The sequence below is a fragment of the Polypterus senegalus genome, chromosome 10, assembly GCF_016835505.1.
Source record: "Polypterus senegalus isolate Bchr_013 chromosome 10, ASM1683550v1, whole genome shotgun sequence".
In the NCBI taxonomy this organism is placed as follows: Eukaryota; Metazoa; Chordata; class Cladistia; order Polypteriformes; family Polypteridae; genus Polypterus; species Polypterus senegalus.
The window spans coordinates 22248297-22272770 of NC_053163.1; the positions used below are offsets into that span (position 1 = coordinate 22248297).

At 36.2% G+C, this 24474-nt stretch overlaps 1 protein-coding gene across 2 annotated transcripts in view; it reads left to right on the plus strand.

Annotated features, from left to right (window-relative positions):
• Positions 1–2037: 2037 nt before the first annotated feature.
• Positions 2038–24474, plus strand: part of ep300b (E1A binding protein p300 b) — a 117454-nt gene continuing 95017 nt past the window's right edge. Inside the window, exon 1 of one of the 2 annotated variants that reach the window (XM_039765503.1) lies at positions 2038–4918. In XM_039765503.1, coding sequence (XP_039621437.1) covers positions 4816–4918 — 103 coding nt within the window. In that variant the 5' untranslated portion in view covers positions 2038–4815. The remainder of the gene's footprint in view (positions 4919–24474) is intronic. The other variant, XM_039765504.1, reaches the window with a different exon arrangement.

Below are 24474 nucleotides of genomic sequence, written 5' to 3' on the forward strand. Positions count from 1 at the left end.
GGTATTGTCCAAGTAAATTGGAATGCCACATTACCAATAAAGGAAATTACCCACTTTCATTGTCAAGATGTAACAGATGGATTCTGACAGAAAGAACAGTTCCTGCCTTCACAGTGAACTCTCTACAATAATCCTTACTTTGCACAGAAGAGAAGCTTTGTGTTTCACAGGGAGGATGGAATGGTGGGGAGTGAAGCAGTACGCCTTGCAAATTATGTGGGAGTAAGGAATAAAACTATCCATTTTCCAATTCACTTTATGTGGTTGTAGGTGCAACCTTGTTGTATGGAGCAATTGAAGGTTAAATGTTCTTTTTTTTTTTTTAAAGAGAAGATGGTTTGGACATTTTCCTTCATACATGAAGAAATGCCAAAGTTCATACCTAATTTACTTTAGTTTGTATTCGTACACCATAGCACAATGAAATCCTTTCATACACAAAAAGATAGAAAAAAATGAAACAGTAAATTACCTGTCATTCATTCATTTTCTAACTTGCTTATCTGGTTAATGGTCATGGGGAGCTGGTGCCTGTCATAGCAGCACTGGTTAGAAGGTAAGAGCCAGTGTGGACAGGGTGCCAGTGTGAAATAACATCCATATAAAAAGAACTGACTTTCACCATATCAAAAAGTGTCATTTTACTTGAAGAAAAAACTTAAGGGTATAGGTGCCGGTGAAATGTTTGACTTGAGACTAGAAAATAAATGTTGATTATTTTTATTTCATTTACTGCTTCATTATGTGTCATTGTGCCTTTTTTATTGTTCATTGCATTCCTTAGACTCCTAGTATATGAAATTGTTATTAAGTTGAGCCATACCACAAATGATAATGTGTATACTTTTGTTTTATTTAACATTTTGTCAACAGTATACAAGTCACACCAATAAAGCAACTCTGAACTGGAATGGATGTTGGTGACTAAGGAAAAATCATATACTAAATATGTTTTTTCTTGGCTGTATTTCTGTGTCTTATTCCCTGTGCTATGTGAGGTTGATGTGGCTGATCAGTTTTCTCTATACAGCTCGGTCCTGCACCTTCTAACCAGTCAAGCTATTTTCTTTCATATCTTCTTTCACTTTATCCATCTACCTCTGCTTTGGCATCCCTCTCTTTCTCTGCCCCTGTACCTTCATTGTCTCTCCTCCTCACATGTCCATACCACTTGAGCCTACTTTCCTGTACTAATTCTCCCTCACTTTTGTTGTACTCCTTGATGATCTCATTTTTTGTTCTGTAATTTTTTTTGTAACTTCACAAATCCATCTCAACGTTCTCATTACAGCCACATCCAGCTTCTCCTGCACTCCCTTTACTACCACCCATGGCTCAGCTCTATACATAACCTGCTGGATGTATCACTGTCTTATAAACGTTAACCTTCTGGGTCACGCAATAACCAAAGAAATGTACCTGCAGGTCACCCGAGATAAAGGCATCATTTTGGCTGAGGAATACAATTGGTCACATTTCTTGTATTTTTCCAATTGGAGAACAGGCAGGTGAAGTGATTAGCTCACGGTAACTTGGTGGGATTTGAAACCACAAATTGAAGGTTTGAACAAAGGTGTCATAGTGTAGGGGAACGGGTAATGATTACCCAGGGCCAAACGGGTTTCGAAGCCTGGAATGAAAAGTGTATTTTCGAGAGGAAGGGGTCCACGGAGACTGGCTTATAAATATGGCACGGCTATATAGTTATGAAATGTAATACCATTAAGTTTTACCAAAAATCTTATACATATACGAGTTTATATGACAATAAAATATGAAAAGTTGTTCACTTCTCAATTAAACATTACAGAATAAGGTTAGGGATGCAGCATAAATGATCCTGTGACGCCCTCAAATTTCATGGAAAGTTGTTCAGTTCTCAAGCATTACAGAATACGGCTAGGAATGAAGCATAAATGATCCTCTCTCGCCCCCTATCGGTCAGGGAAGGTTTCCAATGACGGAAAATAACGAACAGGGCCCGAATACGGCCGAAGCTCATCCTCCCCCTCTATTCGTGTAACCGTGTGTGCGCGTCAACCAAACACACACTCCCCCCTCCTTCCTCCTGTCCACTTCACACCCCCGCCGTGTCGGAGTACTAGAAACAACAAGCCGCCATTTTGTTTGTGCGGAGCGGATCGGAGAGGCTAGCGAGTGGCAGAACGCAGCCTGAGCCGAGCGGTGCAGAGCCGAACCGGTAGCAGAGACCGAGGGAGAGGCGGTGCTGCCCGCAGCTGGCTGGACTAGAAACTCGCCGACGGGACACGACACGATACGACAGCACGGAACAACCCGGCGCTCGCAGCAGCGCAGACAAAAAAATATATATAAAAAAATATTAACAAGACCTCGGCTCTTCGACCGAGACGAACGGACAAACGCGAAAAAACGGGGGTTTTCTCGTTTTCCATGAAGCGGAAGACTTAAATACACCGAAGAGAAAAAAATATTAAATATTATTACACCCCCACACGTTAAGAGTCCGAGGAACGGGAGGAGGAGGAGGAGGAGGACGACGACGACGAGGAGGAAAAGACATTCGAGAAATAATAATAAAATACAGCTGAACGCAAATGGAGCTGGAGAAGAAGAAAACGCAACAACCGGAGCGGCGACAGCGGTCCTGAAGAGAAGCGGAGAGGGAGAAGAAGAAAAAAAAAAGACGGAACATATCGGGATTAAAACATCGTTCATTGAAATCCCAAGCAGGGCTTTTACGTCTGTATATTTTACACATTAAAATATACACAAAGGACGGGCATAAACGAAGGAGGCGGACGGCATCGAAAAAGACTGCCTCGTATTTCAAAATCGTTTCAAGCCAAAAAAAAAAGGCAAAAGCTTGGCGATTTGCTGCCATCTAACAAACCCCCCGCAATATTAAGAGTATAAAACAGGAAAAAAAATCCTTCCATAAGCAGACGCGATTTTTTTTTTGCACACATTTGAGCTGAAGATCCTTTCGGACGTAGATTTTTTTAACAAATCTTTTTGGCTTCATTCAGTAGATTGGTTTTCCACCTGTTTTTCCCCTTTGATTTTTTTTTTTTAAAGAAAATATTTCACAGGGAAGCAATCGAACGAAATCCAGACCGCAGCAGTGTTTATTACAGTTACGGACTGCAAGAGCTCATCTCCATTTTTATCAGCTTTTATGGTGCATTATTACTATTTTTTTGGTTGACGAAAGGACTGAAGATTTTTTTTTTACAAATTATTAATAATAATTTTTACACCAACTGTTGGAGAAAACGCTACATTCAAATAAAAAAGAAACGCCACTTGGTCTTTTGAACGTCAGACAGGGGGCGCAAGCTGAAGGGGTGATTTATTATTATTGATCTTTTTTTTTTTCAGCAGCTCTCCCCCCTTCCTTACAACCAACAGAGCTCACGTCGACCTGCCGGTGCAAGCAAACAGCAAGACAAATTGCGATTTTTTTTTAAATATATATATTTTCGGGGGGGAATAGGCGTATACTCACAAACAGAAGAAACGGTTGGTCATTGGGTGAAGGCTGCGTGAACACCTTTGGATTTTGTATACTTGTGGCCACTTGTTTTGATTGCAGCACCTTGGCTTGGATGCACCGTGTTGTTCAGCCCACCCTCCTCCTACGGTCACAGTGCGAATCGATTAGTCGGACCCACTCGGGAGTAGAGGCAGAGGATGCAAAATAACGAGAAAAAGAAACCACTGATCCACCCGTTCACGAAATAAGAAACACCTTAGCCTTCCTTTAACTACTGTCATTTTTCTGCGAGGAGGGTGGGGTGGAAGTTGGTTGCCACTTATATTTATATATATATATATATATATATAAAATTTAATGGGTCGTTTGTTTGAGTTGCATCGAGCTAAACAAGAAGACAGAGGACCTGTAGCCCACTCCGGTGTACTTTTTATTGTTCGTATTAAGCAAAAAAATTGGACCTCCTTATAACTTTTGAAACCAGTAGCAAATCGTTCATCTGTCGGCAAGGAGACTGGATCAAGCTTGTTGCCAATTATCAAAACGTAAAGGGACCTGGAGGTCGGCGAGATCCTTGTTTGTGCAAAGAACCGGCCCCTGGATTAATTTTTTTTTAACTCCATCTCGGCTTCCATAACACAAAAGGAAATAATTACATCGCGAAAGGAAGACAGAAAGGAAAAACATGCACCATAAACGGGCAAAGCCAGGAGATCCCCGCACCAGTTTCGGATTTTCAGATCGCCTGTGAAAGACTCCTGGCTTCACGGTTTTATCTTAAACGAGACTGCCAATAAAATTTAAGCCTTTTTCTATTTTTGGGTCGGTGTCGCCCGACCGGATTGTCGAAAAAATAACCAAAAAAAAAAAAAAAACTGGCATCTTGAACCATGGAGGAACGATCCGTGGATAGTAGTTTGTCCGTCGCAGAAGAAGCAGCTACCTGATTACTAGTCCCGTGACTAACAAGCAAAAGGAAATAAGAGGGGGGAAAAAACAGGCGTAAGAAGAACGAAAAGGGAGACTCTTGCTAGTCATCCGAGCTACAGACGGGATCTATCTCTCTCTCTCTTTCTCACTCCTGCCCGTCAATTTTATTTGCCCCCTTTGTGAACGGGAAGGGGGAGGAGGGGAAGAGGGGGGGTAAAAACAAGAGAGGAAGCGTCGCGGCGGAGGACGTGAATACGGGACTTTGGAAAGAGACGCTTTGAAATTGAACAAAATAGAAAAACGCAAGCGTCCACAGAAAAAGACGAAACTTCATTTTTTATGTAACCCATATATGATTGGTTTTCTTTTTTTCTGGGGGGGATCGCTTTCTTTTTGGGCTGTTTTAATTCATGAAAATGGCCGATAATGTGGTGGATCCCGGCCCGCCTTCTGCCAAGCGGCCTAAACTCTCCTCCCCGGCGCTGTCCGTGTCGGCCGCCAGCGATGGAACAGGTAAGATCCGTTGCTAACACACTGGGGCGTCGAGGATTCATTTTTGGGTTTTTTGGGGGGTGGGAGGGGGCTGTATCTTCATTCTGTACTTCTGTTTCCACCGAGTCGTAGTTCGGAGCTCGAGCTGTACAAATAACATTAGTGCTCTCCTGCGGTGGCGGCGGAGGCCCAAGCAGGCCGAAGAAAGACATGGAGGGTCGAAGCGGCCTGTTTGGTGTGTAATCATACAGGGTTAAAAAAAAAAACACTGAAATGTGCAGATAGTAAGGGCATGGAAGGTTGTGTCAAAAACGGTTTTACGATCAACGTGTGCATTTGCACGTAGGTGATTAAGTTGCATATATTTTATATGAAAAGTATAAACTTGCGATAGGCCGGCGCTTTGTGTTTAAAGGAATAATCATCTCGCGATGCGTCCTGAAAAAGGGCCTTTGAACCTTGTCATCTCTTCAGTCTTCACAGTTTTTTCGTTAATTTTATTCTGTTTTGAGTCTCATTAAATGGGACATTGGAAGAGGGGCCGTTTTTTAAACCCGTCGTGTGTGCATGTATTCGTACGCACTGTACACACTTTACGTTAGCATATTACCGGTGTGTTTTTTATGTTTGTCTTAACGGTATTATTTTTCAATACACAGTGTGTGATTAATTATTGTACCTGTAAAAAGACGTTTATGTTGTAAAACGTACACTGGTCTGTTTTGCTGGCTCAAGATGATGGCATCATCAAGTCGTTTTACTTAATCATTATCGTAGTAGTAAAAAACTGTTTAATGCTACTAAGGTTACAGTGCGTTTTCTGAAAGGAAATCTTGAAATGTTTAAACGTTTATATATTTGTAGATGCATATTTATTGTCTGTGTCTGTCCTAGACAAGTGTTAAAACGTTTGAATTGGGTATTTTGGTGTATAGATGGTATTTTAGAGTTCATGAACCATATATTGCTACTCAGTGGGAGAAATGTAAAATAAGAAAAGGTTAATGTAATTGTCAGACTGTTTTCTTAAAGCGTAAATTTCAGTCAAGTGTGTTTTTTCGACTAATTAGAAAGTAACGTTTAAGATGAGAATGATTGACATAGCTGTAAAAATGTATTATACTGTAATGTGTTGGATTGTGCCAACATTTGTTTGTGGAAAATGTGTGATTTACATTTATCTCTTTTCTAGTTAATGGAAGCATTAATACATTTTAAATATAAAGGCTTAAATTGTGTCTGCATGTTGTGAAAAATGTTCACCAGTGTGTGTTTTATTTTACATTTTTCACTTTCCCCTTAATAGCATTAATACGCTTAAGATGTCAGCTCAATTGTTTTTGTTTGTGCTTTTATATATTTTTTATTTTTTTGCAAGTGATTGGCTGTTTTCTGTTAATGGTTGTCACAAAAGTACAAGAGGCAAGTGTGCTTTACTTTTAGGTATTAAGCTTGTCAGTGCTGAATGCATTATGAGCATGTCTCAAGATTTTGTTAGAAAGTTGGGAGTTTAAGGCATCTTTCATGTACAGTTTTGCTATGATGTTAGGTACATCATATGTTGTTTTAATTTCATTTAGGGTATTTGTTATTCAAAGCAAAGGTGACCATATTTTTTAATAATTTTAGGAGCTAACAGTTGTAAGTGGGAGAAACTGTCATGGTGGTTTTTTTTTTTTGAAAAAAGGTTTGTTCTTTGTGGCCATATTTTCAGTTAACAGGTGAAATACTGTGCATGGGACTTAGTGGTACAAGTAATAACTTTTATATTGCTTGGTGTGTTTGCATGTTTTTAGTTTTTTGTTTTCTCTCCTTACATAGGAGTTCATTATTGACTTTGACAGGCAAGTGAGGAGTTTTTTAAATATGACAAAGGAATTTTGGATGAAATAGTGAGGCAGTCGGACTTTAAATCGGGGTAACCATATTTGATAATGTTATCCAGTAGTTTCCAGTTAGCATAATTGTGCAAAAGTATTGATAAGTAAGAATTTTCATTGTCCATTTAGGTAAATGAAAAAGTGCAGAGTTGACATTTCTCAGTGTGGTCTTTTGGAAATACATTGCTGTAAATGGAAGCAAATCAGTACATTGCATCCTAATCAGTTCGTACACATTGAATATCATGGTGTACACTGTGCCTGTTACGAGCCAAATAACTAGAAAACAGTGTTTGGGATCTTTATTGTGTAACCAGCAAGCCACTAGTAAAATCATACTTGACAAGGTATTTATTTATTTATTTCGGGGTATAATCAAGAAGTCACTCAGAAAATGAGTACAATAAACAATGAATTAGAATTGGGTGTATTTTGCAGGTGGAATAATAGACATATTTTAAGGTATTGCTAGATTATTTTCTTTTTAATCAGATTTTACAGTATGTTTTTCCTGTGGTATTTTACCATCAAAGACTTAAGGTTTAACTCTCTGAGTGGTTAGTTGTTTTTTTTTTGTTGTTTTTTTTTTTTTACATATAGGTCAATGTTGAGACTTGAAATTTATTTTGTAGTTGGACATCTCCCTGCCACTGAAAGGGGATGGAAGCATTTCCTGTGAAATGTGCTTTTTCCACACAACCCCCTGGTACATCGTGTTGACAAGTGTAAGAATGTCATTTGCACATTCTTTATGTACACATTTTTTAAAGCATTGTGCATTTGTAGATTTTTCTAATGCAGGCTGAATGTATACAGTTGATCAGTTTTGTAGTTGAGTCAGTCTCGAACATGCAAGTAATGCTTTCTTGTATCAACTAAGAGCAGACAAAAAAGTTAATAATAAAAACAAAGCATTCAATCACATTTGTATCTGTTATCAATTTTATGTGTGGCTTCCTTTCAAAACCCATCCCCATTCCCCCAAATCCTGCATACTTACTCTTATCTAGCAGTTGCTCAGCCTCCCCTTTCCTCTCATGTTTTCTGACTGTCACAGTCCAGCTGGCCTCTGCTTTTCGTTGTTCTTTTTTTTTTTTCCTTTGATTTCATCATTTTGTGTAAGAAAAATTATTATCCCCTTACTTTTTTGATTCTTAGTTGATGAAACCTTGCTGTTCAGATCATGCTTAAAGATCTTGAGTGGTTATTTATAAAGAAAAAAAGCCTGAAAATGTGTTCTGATGGGGTGGTTTGTTGTTGTTTGAGGAATATTTAGTTATTAGTGTTCAGACAAGGTGCAGGTTGTGATTTTTTTTTTTTTTAAACGTGGGTAGAATAAAATACATGCAGTACTTTGAATATTTGCATTTTTACTGTGTATCATGTGTTCTGAATGCATTAATTTTAATTCTTTAAACTGGTCATTGAGGCTGGTTCTGAGACCTTTCCTCCCCCCATTTAGTATGTATCTATATTGAAATTTATAGTATTTGTTTACATTGTGTGTTACATTTTTTATTTGCATTTTAATTGTGTGTGTTTTGACTTTAATTTGCCATTTTCCTCAGTCATTGTATTTGTTTTCATTTTTCTTTAACTCCAGTGTCTCCCAAAATTAAGTGCGATTTTCACTATGTGTCTGCCTTAATTTTACAGAAATAGATTGATCAAAAATTCTGCTGGAATCAATAGCTTACTTTTTGTAATTATACCTCTCTCCCATGTTGATAACCTGTTTTGGCTTAGAAGTTTTACCTTCTAGTTTTAGGGATTTTCTGTGTCCCTTACGTTTGATTGACCAGGTGATGTTGTTTCTATCATATAGTTGCTCTCTTTGATTTGTTTATAATGAATATCCAAGTTCTCTCCTGTGCACATTAGTATTGTTTGTAAGAAAGGATGTGAGGCCCAGTTCACACTGTTTGCAAATTTAATTTGATTCCCCTTTCTTTGAGAAAAGTTTTCATAAAGTGATGTTCATCTCTTTTTTAATTGAATTCTTTTGAATTCTGTTTTCACTTTTTGAATGGGATTTGTTTGCATCATGCATCTTTAAAACAAGTTGTGCATGAATAAAGATTTTCATTTTTGATTCAAATAATATTGCATCATTATGTTACTACCTTCTGACTCCCTTGTTGAAGACAGGTTAAATCTGAGTGACAGTTTGTTGCTCTACAGGGTGTAATCCACAGTAGAGTGCAGATATTACAGGTTTGGTGTCAAGGGGAAACAATTGTTTAATGGATAAACATAGGATGTGTCCATACCAAAAAGAAGGATAAATTACTCTTTAGCAATATGGCTGAGCTCTGCTACCAGAAGAACAGGAAAATATACAAAGTCTTTGTAGCCAATAATGGATTACTATACTTATCAAAAAACAGCTTCATAGGTAACAACCAATAGCAAAGATTACTACACTTATTAGAAAGCAATAGGAGTATACAATATGAAGATGAGTCTTTAGTATAAGTGTGATTGAAATGTTAAGACTTGTGGGACATCTGTTGGCAGGTAGCTCATGGGCTTCCTACAACCCACATTCTTTATTTTTGGATTCTCTTCTGCCATTCTGTCCCAGATGCTCTACAGTTTCTACTGTTTACCTACTCAAGTTATTTAATGAGGAAGGTGGTCCTCTGACTGTCTCTTAGGCACACCCTACTGATCGGGCACAGTATGAAAGACCTGGGGATTGCAGTGCAGAAAAGAATGATAGCCGTGCTTTGTACTGAATTAAACTCGACTCATTCTATCTAAAGAGATTCATATTTTAACAGTATCTGTCCAACAGACAAAATGTAAAAAAAGATTGTGAGAAAAATATGGCCATTTAAAACAATTAGATTCAATTTGGTGTTCCTTAAGTTAAAGTGAAGAACATAAGGACACACATACTAGTAGAATGCAATACTTAGGCCAATTTGAGAGCTGTGGCAGGTAACTCATACCTGGCTACAGCATACTCTCTTTTTATATGTAAGCCATTCTGGTAAGTTTTTTTTTTTTTTTAGTGAAGATAAAATGGTACAAATATTATGGGGAAGTCATGTGGTGGGTAGAATAGTTTGAAGTTGTTTTGTTTGTATATAGGTATATAGGAGGTAGAATTTTCCTAAACCCTCTCAGAAGATCTGGATGCCTTCAGATTCATCAGTGCAAATGTTTGTAGAATAAAAAACAACTTTAAGGTGACTTTTTTTGCTCTTTATTATCTAAGCTGAATTCTGCTCATTTTTGTTGCTGCACATTTGCTGTGTGCCTGGTATGAATGGAGGCCTTTTTTAAAGGGATTAGAGAGCTTTTTTGAAACTTTTTACTTGGATATTAATTTGCATACAGTTGCAAGAAAATGTTGGTGAACCCTTTGGAATTTCTTGGATATCTGCATTAACTGCTCATGAAACTGTGGACTAATTTTTAACTATAACAATAAGCAGAATGTAATTAAACTAATGCAAATGTATCACTACTTGTCAATGTTGAATTGATCATTTAAACATCCATTCATTTATCACACAAAACTGTGATAAACTGAGTAACCCAGTTAAGACAGAAGAAACCTGGTTCCTTAAAAACCTCAGTTTACATGAATGAGTCCCATTATGGAATTCTCCATTCACAAAATGCTGTGACACCCTTAATCTGCGCAAAACAAAAAGAGGTAAATGTTCACATCGGCCACAATGAATCCAAAAACGAGCACGGAGCCTGTGTTTTCTAAGCAATGTGAGGACTGTTGCGGTTCACATTTTTTTACAAAAAAAGTAAATATGCCATGTTACTTGATTGATTCCAGTATTGATTCAGATTTGTTTTTCTTTATGACTATTATTACACTAAGCTCCTGCATAAACAGATGCATAAAAGCCTTGTATCCTACTATTAAAGTGTATTTTTATAATTAAACAATAGACCACAGGTGTTAACTGTTCATTTTTAGTAACACAATAAAATCCTGTAGGGTGCTTATTCACTGACCATAAAGATTCTAAAATTTGAAATGAATTTCGTTAAAATACATAAATAAAATATGTACAAAAATGTTTATCCATAAACATGGCGTAAAAGAAATACTTCTCAATTACAAGCTGTCATATTATGTTTTTTTTTTTCTGTAATGTACCATCTATCTTAAGGTTAATTTAAAAATATATATTTTTCACCATTTTTCTAACAAAGAATGATACACTCAACATGATCAGTTAATTGGTATTGGCAATTAAACACTGCTTAAATATAAATATACCTGCACAGAGAGATTTTAATCTTATTTTTTTTAATGTTAAAGTGTACATTTACTATATTTATGTAGGTGTCTTTTTCTACAGTATATCAGCTAGACCGTGCTAATTCTTGAGTGAAATTATAAATATGGATTTCCATTTTAATAATGCAGTATTTGTTTCTTACCAAAATTTATACTGTATGACACACAGTAACAAATAAAAAGCTGCAGATTTATCAGATTAGTAAGTTGTTTATCAAGAAGACAGAAGCTTAACGTACTTAACAGGTTTATAACCAAGAAATGTTTTTCTGTTAAACTTGTTAATGAAGGAGCAATTTAAAATATGTCTTTATTTAAGCAGCCACACTTAAAACAAGCTCACTGTCCAAACTCAAATGGAGTCCTTTTTAAAGGGAAAATATATTTTAATATCTCTATTACTCCACTTTCTTTAATGTAAAGGTTAACGCTGCAATCATCTCTTGCGAAACAAGCCTTTACATTTTTTGTTTGCACTACAGGAAGTTAGCTGCCAAAAAAAAGATTTGCGCAAGCTGGATTTGCATAATACCTTGCGTAAAGGAGCACTGAAACTAAATTACTGTAAAGCCTAGAAAAGCAGGTCCTGAAAAGATTGTTTTTGTGTTTGGCCCATTGATGAGTCTTTTTTTTTTTTTGACAACAGGTCAATTTAGATTGTCGGTTGATCGATTGGAGCATCCCTAGTAATTATTATAAAATATAATGCATTACAAATAGTTTTTGCTTTTCGAATACCTTTTCTTCTTTTGTAGTAAAAGCTGCACATCTCACTGGCCAGCATTTCTCTCTATTATAAAAATAATCCTGGAGAGAAATACTAGGGCATTGAGACGTGATCTTCACGTGAAGATCACGGAAGACATTTAAAAGAAACCGCAAGATGAAAGAGATTGGCCACGGAGCGTCTCGCGGGGAACTTTAAACATGAGACTTTGTGCCAAGGGATTGACTCAGTACCGTCTCGCGATGACCTGCAACATGAGATTCTTGTAAGACACGTCCTACTTACAATCAATATCAAATAAGCCCAGAAGCAGCAGAACACACAGTCGTGTAAAGGAGGCTTTGAGCACACACAGATCCAGGGCTCTTGAGTATTTAAAGCATGCAAGGACAATATGTTATAAATGAAACGTAGACGACTAAACGAAGAAGAAAGCAGCATGGAGAAAAGAGACTCAAAAGCGTTGAAGAGAAGATAAAGAAGAATCTAGGTGCAAATTCAGAAAATAATGAAAGTAATTATCAGCCTGGAACAAGTGGAATTGGAAAAAAAAGCACATACAATCCAGCTCAGAATTAAAAGACAGAGAGTAAAAGATAAAGTAGAACTTCATAAACACGTTCACAAACGTTGGCGCTATACAAATGTAGAGCAGGTTTAGAGATTATGAAAGCAGTGGAATTCGAAAGGCACAAAAAAAGGTGCGATACACATGTGGAGAAAGTTAAAGAATACCAAAGTAGGAATGTTAGAATAAAAAAAGAAAGTAAAGATCGCAGTAGCGCAAAAAAACAGAAATTATTACTCAAATTAAGGACAATAATCGCCACGGACCAGGTGTTATTGGGGGAGGGGGGGGTGGGGGGTTTAAGCAGGACAAAGTGAGGTCAGAAATAAAAGTAGAAAACAAAGTAAAACGTCATAAAGAGGTTACAAAAACAAGGGGGCCACACACATGCAGAACAGGTTAGAGATAATGAAAACTGGAATTCAAAAGACTCAAAAAAAAAAAAAAAAGTAGGCGCAAAACACATGCAGAGCAAGATATAGAATATGAAAGCAGAAAAAAAATGACAGTGTCAAAACAAAAAAGTAAACATCGCATTAGCGCAAAGAAAGAGAAATTATTACTCAGAGAAATAACAAAAAGGCAAACAGAGATCGAATATATGGACATGGTTGATTTGTCAGAAGTATGTAAATATTTGTAAGGCTTTGAAGTTTAAGTCAGAGAATTTCAAAAACGGAGTTTACCTCGCATGCATTTATTGGTTACATTGCAAAAAAGTAACTGCTGATGATGTAGATCGTTTTGTCTCTGTGCTAAAATTCCAAACAGAGAGACCTATCCCGAATTATGGTACGTCATTAAACACAAGTCTCACTGACCTCATTAAAAAGATTCAGCATATTGGAACTCAAAAGATTCCAAATATTGTTTTTACAGAAGTTCTGAAATAAAAGTGAAACTAATGAAATAGGAACAATTCAAAGAAAAAAAAATCTTAAGCGCGCATCTGTAAAGCCAAACACTGGAGTTGGTGAGCGAAGCGAGCAGGGGTTGAGGCCTCCTAGTGTTGTTAAATTCAAAACCCATATACGAACATAAATGAAAATGACCAGAAATAGTCATTGTTTCATGAACAAACATCCATTCCCATTTTATGTCCCCGACTTGAGCCCCCATCAATTTGCAGTATTAGCATTGGCCGCAACACCACCCATAACACTGTTTCATCACATCAGTAGTAAATAGCTGCATTAAGACTAAATTGACACTTTATTAATATGTACTGTATGTTACCAGATTGCATACAGCACAAACATTTCTGATTGGTTGTGTAACTGAGCCCTGCAAAGGAGCAGCGTAGCAGTACGTTTACTTCTTTCTTTTTGCTACGTGCTGCTGGGATAGTAACGCAGGTTTTTGACTTCAATAAAATATGTATTGCATTAGGTTATTCTTTTAACAGTACTCAGACTACATTAGCGTATGTTAATTTTAATATATTTATGCTTCTGAAATTATGCTAATGTGCTTAGTACTGTGTGTTCAGATCTTCAACATAAATTTAGCAGTTTCTGAAATACCAAGGCAGGTTATTTCAACCAGGATAAGGAATAATGAGATTACCAAAGCATTTGCCTTGGGAAATGTATGTTATAGAGAATGGAGGTTTCTACCTGTGGCTGTTGAAAGTGTGTTAGAAGTGAACACATGTGCAAGCTGTGTGCAACTAACATGCACAGACTTTAAAATCCTTAACTGTAACCTGGTTAATGGTTTGTATTGCCGCTTAGTTGGGTTACACGCTGAGAACTCCATGTCTGTTCACCAGGTTTCATTAACCTGAATAAGTGAAGGCTGTATTCAAAGTTATATCAAGAAGTTTTACAGCAGAATGTAAACGCAGTAAAATTCAGTACCCAATGTTTAATAGAAGCAGTTTGAAGCAAAATAATGATGACTTGAAACAGTAAATTGATCACAGGGTGGTTTAAAAATGTTTTGTAATGGTGAAGTATTTTTCTCAGCTATCAGCCCAATTGAGATACCATGGCCATTTGTATAGAGAAATCCAGAACGTAATACACTTGAATAATTTTGTAACAAAGACTAATGTAAACTATTGCACAAATCTGATCGGCAGCAATAGAAAAAAATGAGTGGAGTTTATGGGCTCCTAAAGGAGGCCCTACCAGGCATGCTAAATAGAAGAGACCTGTGTGCAGCATGGGCTGTGAATATTTTGTCTATTTAGTAATAAAATGCAGTTGTTTCACTGTTCTGTTTAAGTGGTATTTTTTTTCCTATAATTATGGTCTAACTGAAAATCTTTGTACATTTGTACAGTTCAGTTACTCATATAAAGTACAGTTACATTCTGATTAGTTTATTTCCTTGCAAATGTGTGTTTCTGTCTCGTATTTCTATATCTGAATTTGTTGATGCATTTTGTCAGTGTGTATTGGAACAGAATGGAACACCATCTTTTATAGGAGATTGTTTAGTATTTTTATAATTAAAAGCTTTAATTTTTTTGTTCAAGCCCTGTGTCTCCGTGATGCTCATTGGGTCAGGTGCTGTGTTCTTACAGCATGATTCTTGTCACTTGTTATGACAATTAAATGACATTGGAATTTGACTATCCAGTTAGTGCTATAAAAATTTCCACAGAAAAAGCCATATTTTATGTTTCTCCCATTTTTAAAATTTGCTAAAACTTTGTAATGCTACTTTTCAAAGGGGTCATGTTCTGCAGTGGATTCTGCAAGGTAAATGTAATCTAAACACACTATGTTAAAAACTGGTAGCCATCACTATCAAATAGCTTTGTGAAAGCATCATCTGACACAGCAGAACATGAAGAATATGCAGCCCATTCCCATTGAATACAATGGTTGCTCATGGCCCAGTGGTGAGAAACTCTATATATTAAAGTGTTAACTTTTTTTTTTTAATAATTAAAACTTAGACCACTGGTGTTACCTGTTCCCTTTTTATTAACAAAAATGAAATTCATTTGGGCTTATTGTTTAGTGATCATAAAAATACCAAAATAAGATTCCCCCAAAATACATATTTTTTGTAACTAGTAAAATGTGTACCCATAATATATGGCATAAGAAAATAATCTTTCTTATCACAATAAGGCATAGATTTTAATTTCTTCCATAATGTACTTAAATGAAACACTGCTTAATTTTAAAAAGTAGTTTTCATCATTTGTCTAACAAAAAAATATATATTTTCACACACATTTATTCATTTAAAGTTAAACATTGCTTGGATGTAAATATACATGCACTTAATAGGTTTTAATCATTACACTATAGCTTTTCTTGCTGTTAAAATATATATTTACTATATTTATACAGGTTTTTCCAGTGTACTAGCTCGACATTCCTAATTCTTGTTTCTTACCAAAATGTATACTGTAGTACAGTCAAACAAATGAGAGAGTTTAGTCTATTTAAAATCCTAAAGCTATCATATGTTCATAAGATGTTATGCACGTTAGCTTTGCATCTTCTTAATAGACAAGTTTACAAGTGAAACGGAGGAAAATATGCTGTTAAGCTCACAAACCAATTGTTTACTAAGCAACAATTTCAGATTCTTTATCTCCTCTAATTGAAAATGTAAGCTGCTGTGCTTGACACAAGCTTGTTTACCATTCAAACGCAAAGAAGCAGTGTTCGTTTTAATCAAAGGACAAAATAAAATGATCTGAATTTATTAAAGTAGCTTTTCTTGCAGTTTGTCTAATTATACAGGACAACTCCTCCAATTCCATTTTCTATTTTATTCCACCTTTTTATGCAAGTGCTAATATTCTGGTCTTCTCCCTCTGGTAAAGTCTGTATTTACTGCTCTCTGTTTTGTGGATGTTCACAGCAAAAAAAAGGGCTCCAACTCCTCTACCATAATACCTTGCATAAAGGAGCACTGAAACTTAATTACAGTGAAGCTTGGAAAAGTATGTGTCAAATTTTTTTTTTTTTTTGATGGGCTAATTTACCAAATGATAATTGTGTCTTTTGTAATGAAAATTGGCTGATCTTGATTGGTGGATGATCTTTCAGAGCATCACTAGAGAAACTCGTCTGCCTGATGTCTCTTGTATTATGTACAATGTACGATACAGGGTTGGGGGTGTGCAGGGAGAGAGAACAATTAAGGACATAGTTTGTGTTTGAGCTTGCTATGGCTGTAAATCCATCATACAGCACTGCTGTGGTTAAAAGCAGCACATTAATAGTGCTTAGAAAAGGGGACCAAGCTTACAATGTTCTGGAAATGTAAAACTGTGCTTAAAATTTGTTATGGAGTCATCTTAATTTGATATCATTTGCGATTCCTCATCATGTAATCTGACATCATCAGGCAAAAATGTTCAACAACTGCGCTTGGCCAAGTTTGATATTATCAGTCTTTATTTTCATCTTTTGTTCTGGTTTTCTGATTGTAAATATGCTCTAGCAGCTGACAATGACTTTAGAAAGTGTTGGGAAAAACATGCTCAGTTATTGAAGCTTGGCTTGAACAACAACCTGATGTGTATTTAATACCTTGTATTTAGTGTAATTAACAGGGAGTTAGGCAAGTTCTGAAGAAGTGAGGTACATCATTAAAGTAGGCAGCCAAGTGTTGAGGTTTGGAGAATTTGACACCCATGATCACACTATGTACTGTATAAGAGCAGATTGAATGTATTGGTACTATTATTAACATTTTGTTTTACCTTTTGGTTTGTTCACTACATATGAGATATTGGTAGTATCATTTATTTTTCTAATTCACTTTATTTAAAATATTTAGGGGAAACAGTCATTTGTGGAAGCTGCCTCTGAGTATTGCTGTTACTGTACAACACAGGCTAACTGTGCTTCTGCTGTGAATGGTTAGACATAACCTCCCTCTATAGCTGTTATGATTTGTAGTCCATTATTTATTCCCACAATATCTTTAACAATTAGTTTAAATATTCTCTCCATATTTCCAAAAAAATAAGGATAGAGTATTATGCAAATAAGTAAAAAAAACAAAATGGGGAGAAGTCATACTTAGCTAACTACATAGCGTGATATTTCACAGGGTATGTGAAGAAAAAGATGCTGAGTGAAGAATGTAAGCAGCACAAATTTTCAGTAGTAAATTAACCCCTTGCAGTATTTTTTTTTTTTTTTTATGAAACCAGTTGTTGCCTGCTGCCTGCTCTTACTTGGTTTTAGGAGCTATTATGAACCTGGAATGTGGGGGTAGACAAAACGAGAACTGTAAAACGTGCACATTTGAGCCCTGAATTCCATATCTCTAAGTGGTCTATTGCTAATATAAATATAAAGCTTACTTAAGTAGTAGTAAATGACATGCTAGACAAGTAAAGCTGAAAGGCGAGTTGTAGGCTCATTAGTAGTCACAGGGCCTTTAATTTGATTGGTGGTGTTCCCCTACAGTTAAAAACATTTATCGGAATATTTTAGGATTGTGGAGGATTTCAATATAGATGTATAGACTGACATGAACATCGTGGACTGATTCATCTGACCATTTTCCACTTAGTAACTGAAAAATAAATACTAATAAAAAGACAAAAATTCAAACATTATAGCAGTGTCATATGATTTAGTGAATGCAAATATTTGATATTTGTTTTTGCAAAAACTCTCTTTAAAGCTGCTTTGATAGCAATACTCATCAATTTGTCAGCAACTCTTTGTCAGGTTTGTAACATTTGCTGTTGTGCGATTGATGGTTTTGTATGTATATGGAGTAGACATTAGCCACTAAATTTTATTTTACTACAATTTGTATGCCAGCATATTACGTTACCTCACCACTCGTGTAACTTGCTAGAATGACAGTTGACTGGTCCCAACATCACGCTCCCAAGAGATGTACATATAGTGTGTTTTTATTTGTCAAAATAATTTTGTAATCATATAAAAGTGACAATAATTAAAGACTTGTGTTGCCTTAAAAGTACAACTGGGTTTTCCTGCTTTATTAAACATTTGGAATTAAAAAAAAAAAGCTGTGTACCAATAAAACAGCACTCGTATTCAAGTCGTGAATTTTGTATTGTGTGTCAAATGTGAACTGAGTCACATTAGTTTCTGGACAATATAGAGGTTTAGAAACACTAAATATGTTTCATTTTTTTAATTACCTTGTGGACTTACCAGAGGTAGTTGAACAGTCAGAAATCTGTTTCAGTTTTTACTTCCTTGTCCTGCCAGAATAGTTATTTGCTCACTGTGACTTTATTCATAATTGGCTGGTTAGACCATGGCTAAATTGTTGGATGAGCAGCTGTTAACAGTATCATTACATTAAGATGCTTAATTTGTATTTAATCTCTGAATCATTTCTAACTGCCTCAGTCAAATGGAGGATGCTGCAGGTTAAAATGATTGAAATTTATATCTGATTGATCTTATTGTTGCACTTAATATAAATCGAAGTTTGGTGTAAAGGGTCACAAATTTGCTATAAAGTTAAGATCAGATTGTGATTCTATCATGTTCAGTATGTTTAGAAAAGCTGATTTTTAGCATAGTGTCTATTGAAAACTGAAATTGATTTTCACATCTTTGAAATTGCAATTTTGTTTTTGCATTGTGTGGGCCTCTTGGATGAACAAATCCCAGCAAAAAGAGCGCATTTTTCAACACAGTTTCCAGATATTGGTCCTGAATGCTGAGATCTTCTAGCAAATAGCATCATGTTTGTTTTATTACAGGCTCCAGGCCTTTTGTTTTTGGTCTAATACTCCTCTCTATATCCTTCAAGAATTGTTTGACGCATGTCCAATGCCTCAGCAGTCGTTTTACTTAACACTAGAATTACCAGAGCCTACGAAAAAACTCGTAAATCCGTCCCACCTTAAAACGCTTCTCACTTCTCCGTCAGCGTCTTTTGTCCTTTAAATGTGTTAAGAAGCAGTCTGCTATCACATCCCCCGACCGGTGCAGTTTTCTCAGCTCAAGTCTGTTTACCTGCGTGTCAATTGCGTAGAGTTGTAGAGACTGAAGTCAAGCAAAATGACACTTTTTATAAATACTATAAAAACGTCCACTCACACACAAGAACAACGCAGCTGCACCAGGCATAAAGACAAAAGTCTGGTGACATCCTGCCAATCGCCTGTCCTTTAAAGAAACAGCACGACTTACAGATCTCGCCAACGACACACCGTCCAGATCTAAACACTAGCGTGGTGTATGTGCCCAAAAAAGTCTGCATTCTCAGTTCTTGACACGGTTTTCAAATAAAGAGGGAGTGTAACAAAACAAGTTTGTACCACGTCTTTATTTGAAAACAGCGTCCAATCAGAAGGGGGTGTGTGTGTGTCTGGAAGCTTCAACATGAATCGGACAATAAAACTGGGGGGCTACACTGAATAAGCTCCAGTTTTATTCTTTCAATGACGATCACGCTCTTAACACCCTCCCCCCACCACCCGATCTGACTCTAGGTAACACTGCTGTTTTAAAATTAAGACGCGCAATTACAGAGGTGAACTCAGATTGGAGAAAACGGAAGCCCTACCCGCAAGAAACGTCATCCTGACAATCACCTGTCCTTCAAAGAAACCGCACGGCTTACAGAGCTCCCCAACACTACACCGTCCAGATCTAAACACTAGCATGGTGTATGTTCCCAAAAAAAGTCTAACTGCATTCTCGTACCATTGCTTGTGACCTAAAGTGTCAGCAGGTATTTTTCATGGCATTACACGTGTAATTTGTGAGCATGCCCATGACGATCAAATAGAGGAAGCTATGCAGTGTACTTGTGAGTTTATGCTGTAGGAAGATAAGTAAATAAAGTAAAACTTAACAAAGACGCTAACTTTGACAAGTACTATACATTTACAGCGGCTGTTACAGACGCAAATCAAATGTGTGTTTTTATTGTATAATATTAACAATAAGAACAGCTCACTAGTCAAAACGTTCATTTTGGGAGACGTTAAGGCTCGAACCCAGAACCTTCTCAATTGGAGTCGGCAGCTCTAACCAGTATACTACCCGAGAAGTCGGGACAACAAGCAACACTAACCTGATTTCTTTTTCTTCGGTAATAGTCTTGGAAAAAAGCGCATTTGTTCTGTTATACTTGTATCTTTTGTGAAAGTGCTTCTTTGATATTTAGAATTCAGGCTTCACATATTATACACTTCAAGTCTACATTTTATCAATTATTGCTAAAACATGAAAACGGTTTCTGTTTTAACAAAGTGTTTACTGCGCATAGATCGTTGTAGAAATGGAACACACATGAAATGCAAGTGTTCCAAATAATGATATAGTATTTATAAAAGGTGTCATTCTGCTTGACTTCTCAGTCTCTACAACTCTAAGCAATAGACACGCAGGTAAACAGACTTGAGCTGAGAGAACTGTGCGCCGGTGGGGGGGATGTGATAGCAGGCTGTTTGCTGCTTATCAACACATTTAAAGGACAAAAGACGCTGACGGAGAAGTGTTTTAAGGTGGGACGGATCTACAAGTTTTTTCATAGGCTCTGGTAATTCTAGTGTTAACTGGGGTTTTTCCAGTCTGCTTCGTTTAATCATGGGACCAGGACTATTGAGTTGCTGAATTTTGCACAAGTAGTTTTGAGAGAATTCATTTAAATATACATGTCTGCGCACTCACATGCATTCACACAATCAAAGTAATTTTTAAGTAAAGATAGCTATCCGCTTATTTTCTCTGCCAAAGCATGTGCTTCATGAAAAGGAAATGAACACACACACACAATAGATATGTAAATAGATATGTGTTTGTAGACAGAGGCAATAAGCCACGCTGTACCAACCTGTCTATCCTCTCAACTTGTTTACTTCATTTGACCCAGTGAATTTAGTTTCAAATTAAATATTTTCGTTAATTTGATTCAATTTTCTATTCATTTTCTTCTACAGTTATCAGGTAGTACTGGGTGGACCATTTTATATATAGTTTATTTTTCCCTTTATGTTGTATTCATTACACTGATTGTTCAGAAATTGGAAAATTATCTGTAAGAATCATCTAACATAGAAAAAAAGTACTGGGTCTGACTGCCTACTTCCCAAACAGGAATGTCCATATGGTAAGATCAATTTCCAGAAGATGGAGTTGGATCAGGTCTAACTCCACCCACTAAAATCTGTGCTCAACCATTTGATGTGAAAAAGAAACACCTTAACATTAATTATGTATGCTATGTACTAGATTGTCATTTGGTTGTGTATTGAAGTATGTGAAAAAATCAAATAGATTTTTGTCAATTCAAAAAAAGTTCTAAAAGATGAATGTATCAAATAAGTAATTTTAATTGTTTTAGTACAATATTGTAACTACTCCTAAAATTCACACTAGAATTTTTTTCGTACTAAATAATGGCACAGGTAAAAATGTGTGGAAAGATTTGTAGCAAGGTTTGCCTTCAGTCTTGTACAAACCATTGCTGAGGTGAAAATGTAAGGCTAATATGTTTTAATATGTGGATGGTGACTGTAAAATCTGTGGAGCGAGACCCATGACATTTTGCAGAGGCCAGAATAGTCCTGCTGGAAATGAGTAACATATCACTCTTTTCACTTAAGAATTTTTGCATTTTGAATGCTTCATTTTTTATTAATATGTTTAACTGGTCATATTCATCTTTACTTTATATCTGCCCAATTTACAGACTACTGTCACATTGTCTCTATTATTTGAAAAGCATTTCATATTTCACTTGTTGATTGCATTTGAATTTTGCACAGTCCAATGCGATTTAATTCTCTGGTAAGCAAACACTAATCCTTGATATGTGCGATATCACTTGCTTTCGTAACTTGTGGGAGTAAGAAGCTTTCACACTGACTGAGGCCACTGTGTTCTTGAAAGTACTCAAAGCTTTTGTATTGGTTGTACTCCAGTACCCTGATTTACAGTATGCCTCACCAAAGTTTCATCGTGAATGTGTACATAGAGTTCCTAGGATTTCATGGCTTGGTCTTTGTCCTGATAAACAGTTTGAATTGTGGGACCTTAACATATGTAAGTGTGTGCTTTTCGGAACTATGTCTAACCTACTCCATTTGCCACAGTTGGATGCACCTCAAGGAGAATTGAAACAAACAGGATGCACTTGACCACAGTCTTGAGTGTCACAGTAAAGGGTCTGAATACCTATTTATAAATGAGTAATTTCAGTTTTTGAGTTCTAATAAATTGCAAATTTTTCTGAAAACATGTTTTTACTTTGCCATTGTGTTTTATTAAGTGTAGATTGTTGATCACAATGGCAGATTACTCCATTTAATATTAAATGTGCAACACAAAGTGTGGAGAAAGTGAAGGGGTCTGAATACTTTGTAAACCCACAGTATACAATATGCTTATTATGTGGAAGGTGTATAATATTAAGTGCATGCTTCAGATATATTTATTTATGATCACAAGAAGGTTTGGAAATGGTTTATGTTCAGCAAATCTCACACACAGGGAATAATTTTCTAGTCCACTACATACAAAAAATGAATTTTACAACCACTTTAATTCACGTTTTTAGTGTTTAATGATGTACTTTATTCCTATCTTGAAAATTTGAAATGTAATTGACAGTTGAATTATTCAACATGCTTCTGTGTAATATTTCAAGACTCAGATTGTCTCCTCATACTTGCTTGTCATGTCAGAAATAGCCTATTTCTGTTTTTGGTTGGATAGCTCTTTTTTTTTTTTTTTCTTTCAAGAAGCTTCCTGTCTTGAGAAACAGCTGCTTATTCCTTTTTATAATGTACAGAGCCTTGTTTTTAACTGTTAGTGTATGATGCCTTCATTCTGAAACTTCTATTCACAGTAGCATTAAAAGGGCTGAATTGCGTGATGCTTTTGGCAATTTTTGGGCTTCGATCAAAGTGAAAGGGCAGTCTGCCCTGTCCATGCTATTCTGTCCATTTCACATAGTGAGCAGTATGAATTTTAAACAGCAGGAGAAAACCTGAAAACATTCCCCATGAGTGTTCGGACAAGTCGCACGCTCTAGTTTTTGTTGCTTGCTTCTGTGTAGCAGTCTAAAATGTGTTATCACAGAACCAGTTTCTTACTGTAAACTGGGGTGTTAAATCTTTCTGGGATTCGCTAATGGAACGTTTTTACAAATAAATGATTTTATGTTCAGAATTGGTATTTAATTCATTGTTTTATATTTAGCAAGTAGCCTTATCCAAAGTGACTTGTGAAAAATAATTGCATGCACAGAATACATCATAGTGAGTTGCGGGAATTGTAAAGTTAAACGATGCAGAACAAAATTTAATAGCAGGTCATAAGGAGCTTAGTACTGTGGTTAGCCTTAAGGCTCTGTGAAAACTAGCAATCTAACGAATCAAAGCTGTTTGATCTTCTCTGAGGTTAATATAGTGTTGGATGCCAGAAGTAGAGAAGTTAGGATGAAACCCTGGGCAATCACATAATACTTTGTAAATGATGTGTTTTTTTTTTCTTCCTCCCCAAGACCCCCCACCCCACCCACATGCACAATCACAACCTGCCACTTTGTTCACATGCATGATCGAAGCAACAGCTGACGAATTAACGCTATACATGTACAGCAGCTAGCCCCATTTATATTTTTAATTTGCACAGAAAAGGCCCCAAAAAACAGGAAAGTTGAGGTTCAATTCGAATAATCGTGGTGACTTTTTTTTTTCCTTTGGGTAATTAACATGCAACTTTCATTGATACTAAGAAATATAGTCAGAATGAAAGTTTGAAAGTTTAACCTGTGAAAATAGCTTGCTGTGTGCTTCATATTGGAAAGTGCTTGTAGTATACCGTCTTCCCAATTGACAAATATATTTAAATTGGCACGTTTCATTTGTAATGTTTGACTCTTCAGTACTAGTTTATATCATTCATGAATATATTGCTGTGTATTTTCTTGGGTATCTGCATCTCCATTGTTATACTGTGTAAATATTTTGTGGCCTGAACTGTGTACGTTTTATAAAGGGTTAATTTTTGCAAGCTGGTATATGTTATATTGCATTCAGCAGTGTATTACTACTTTCTCAAATATTTAGATGTTCACACACCTTATATGAATTCTTGAATATGTTTGATCACTATTTTCTGACCCTATGCTATTTATGTAGAATGTTGCACAGTTCTTTCCAAACAAGTACATTATAAACAGGGTAGCTCTAAT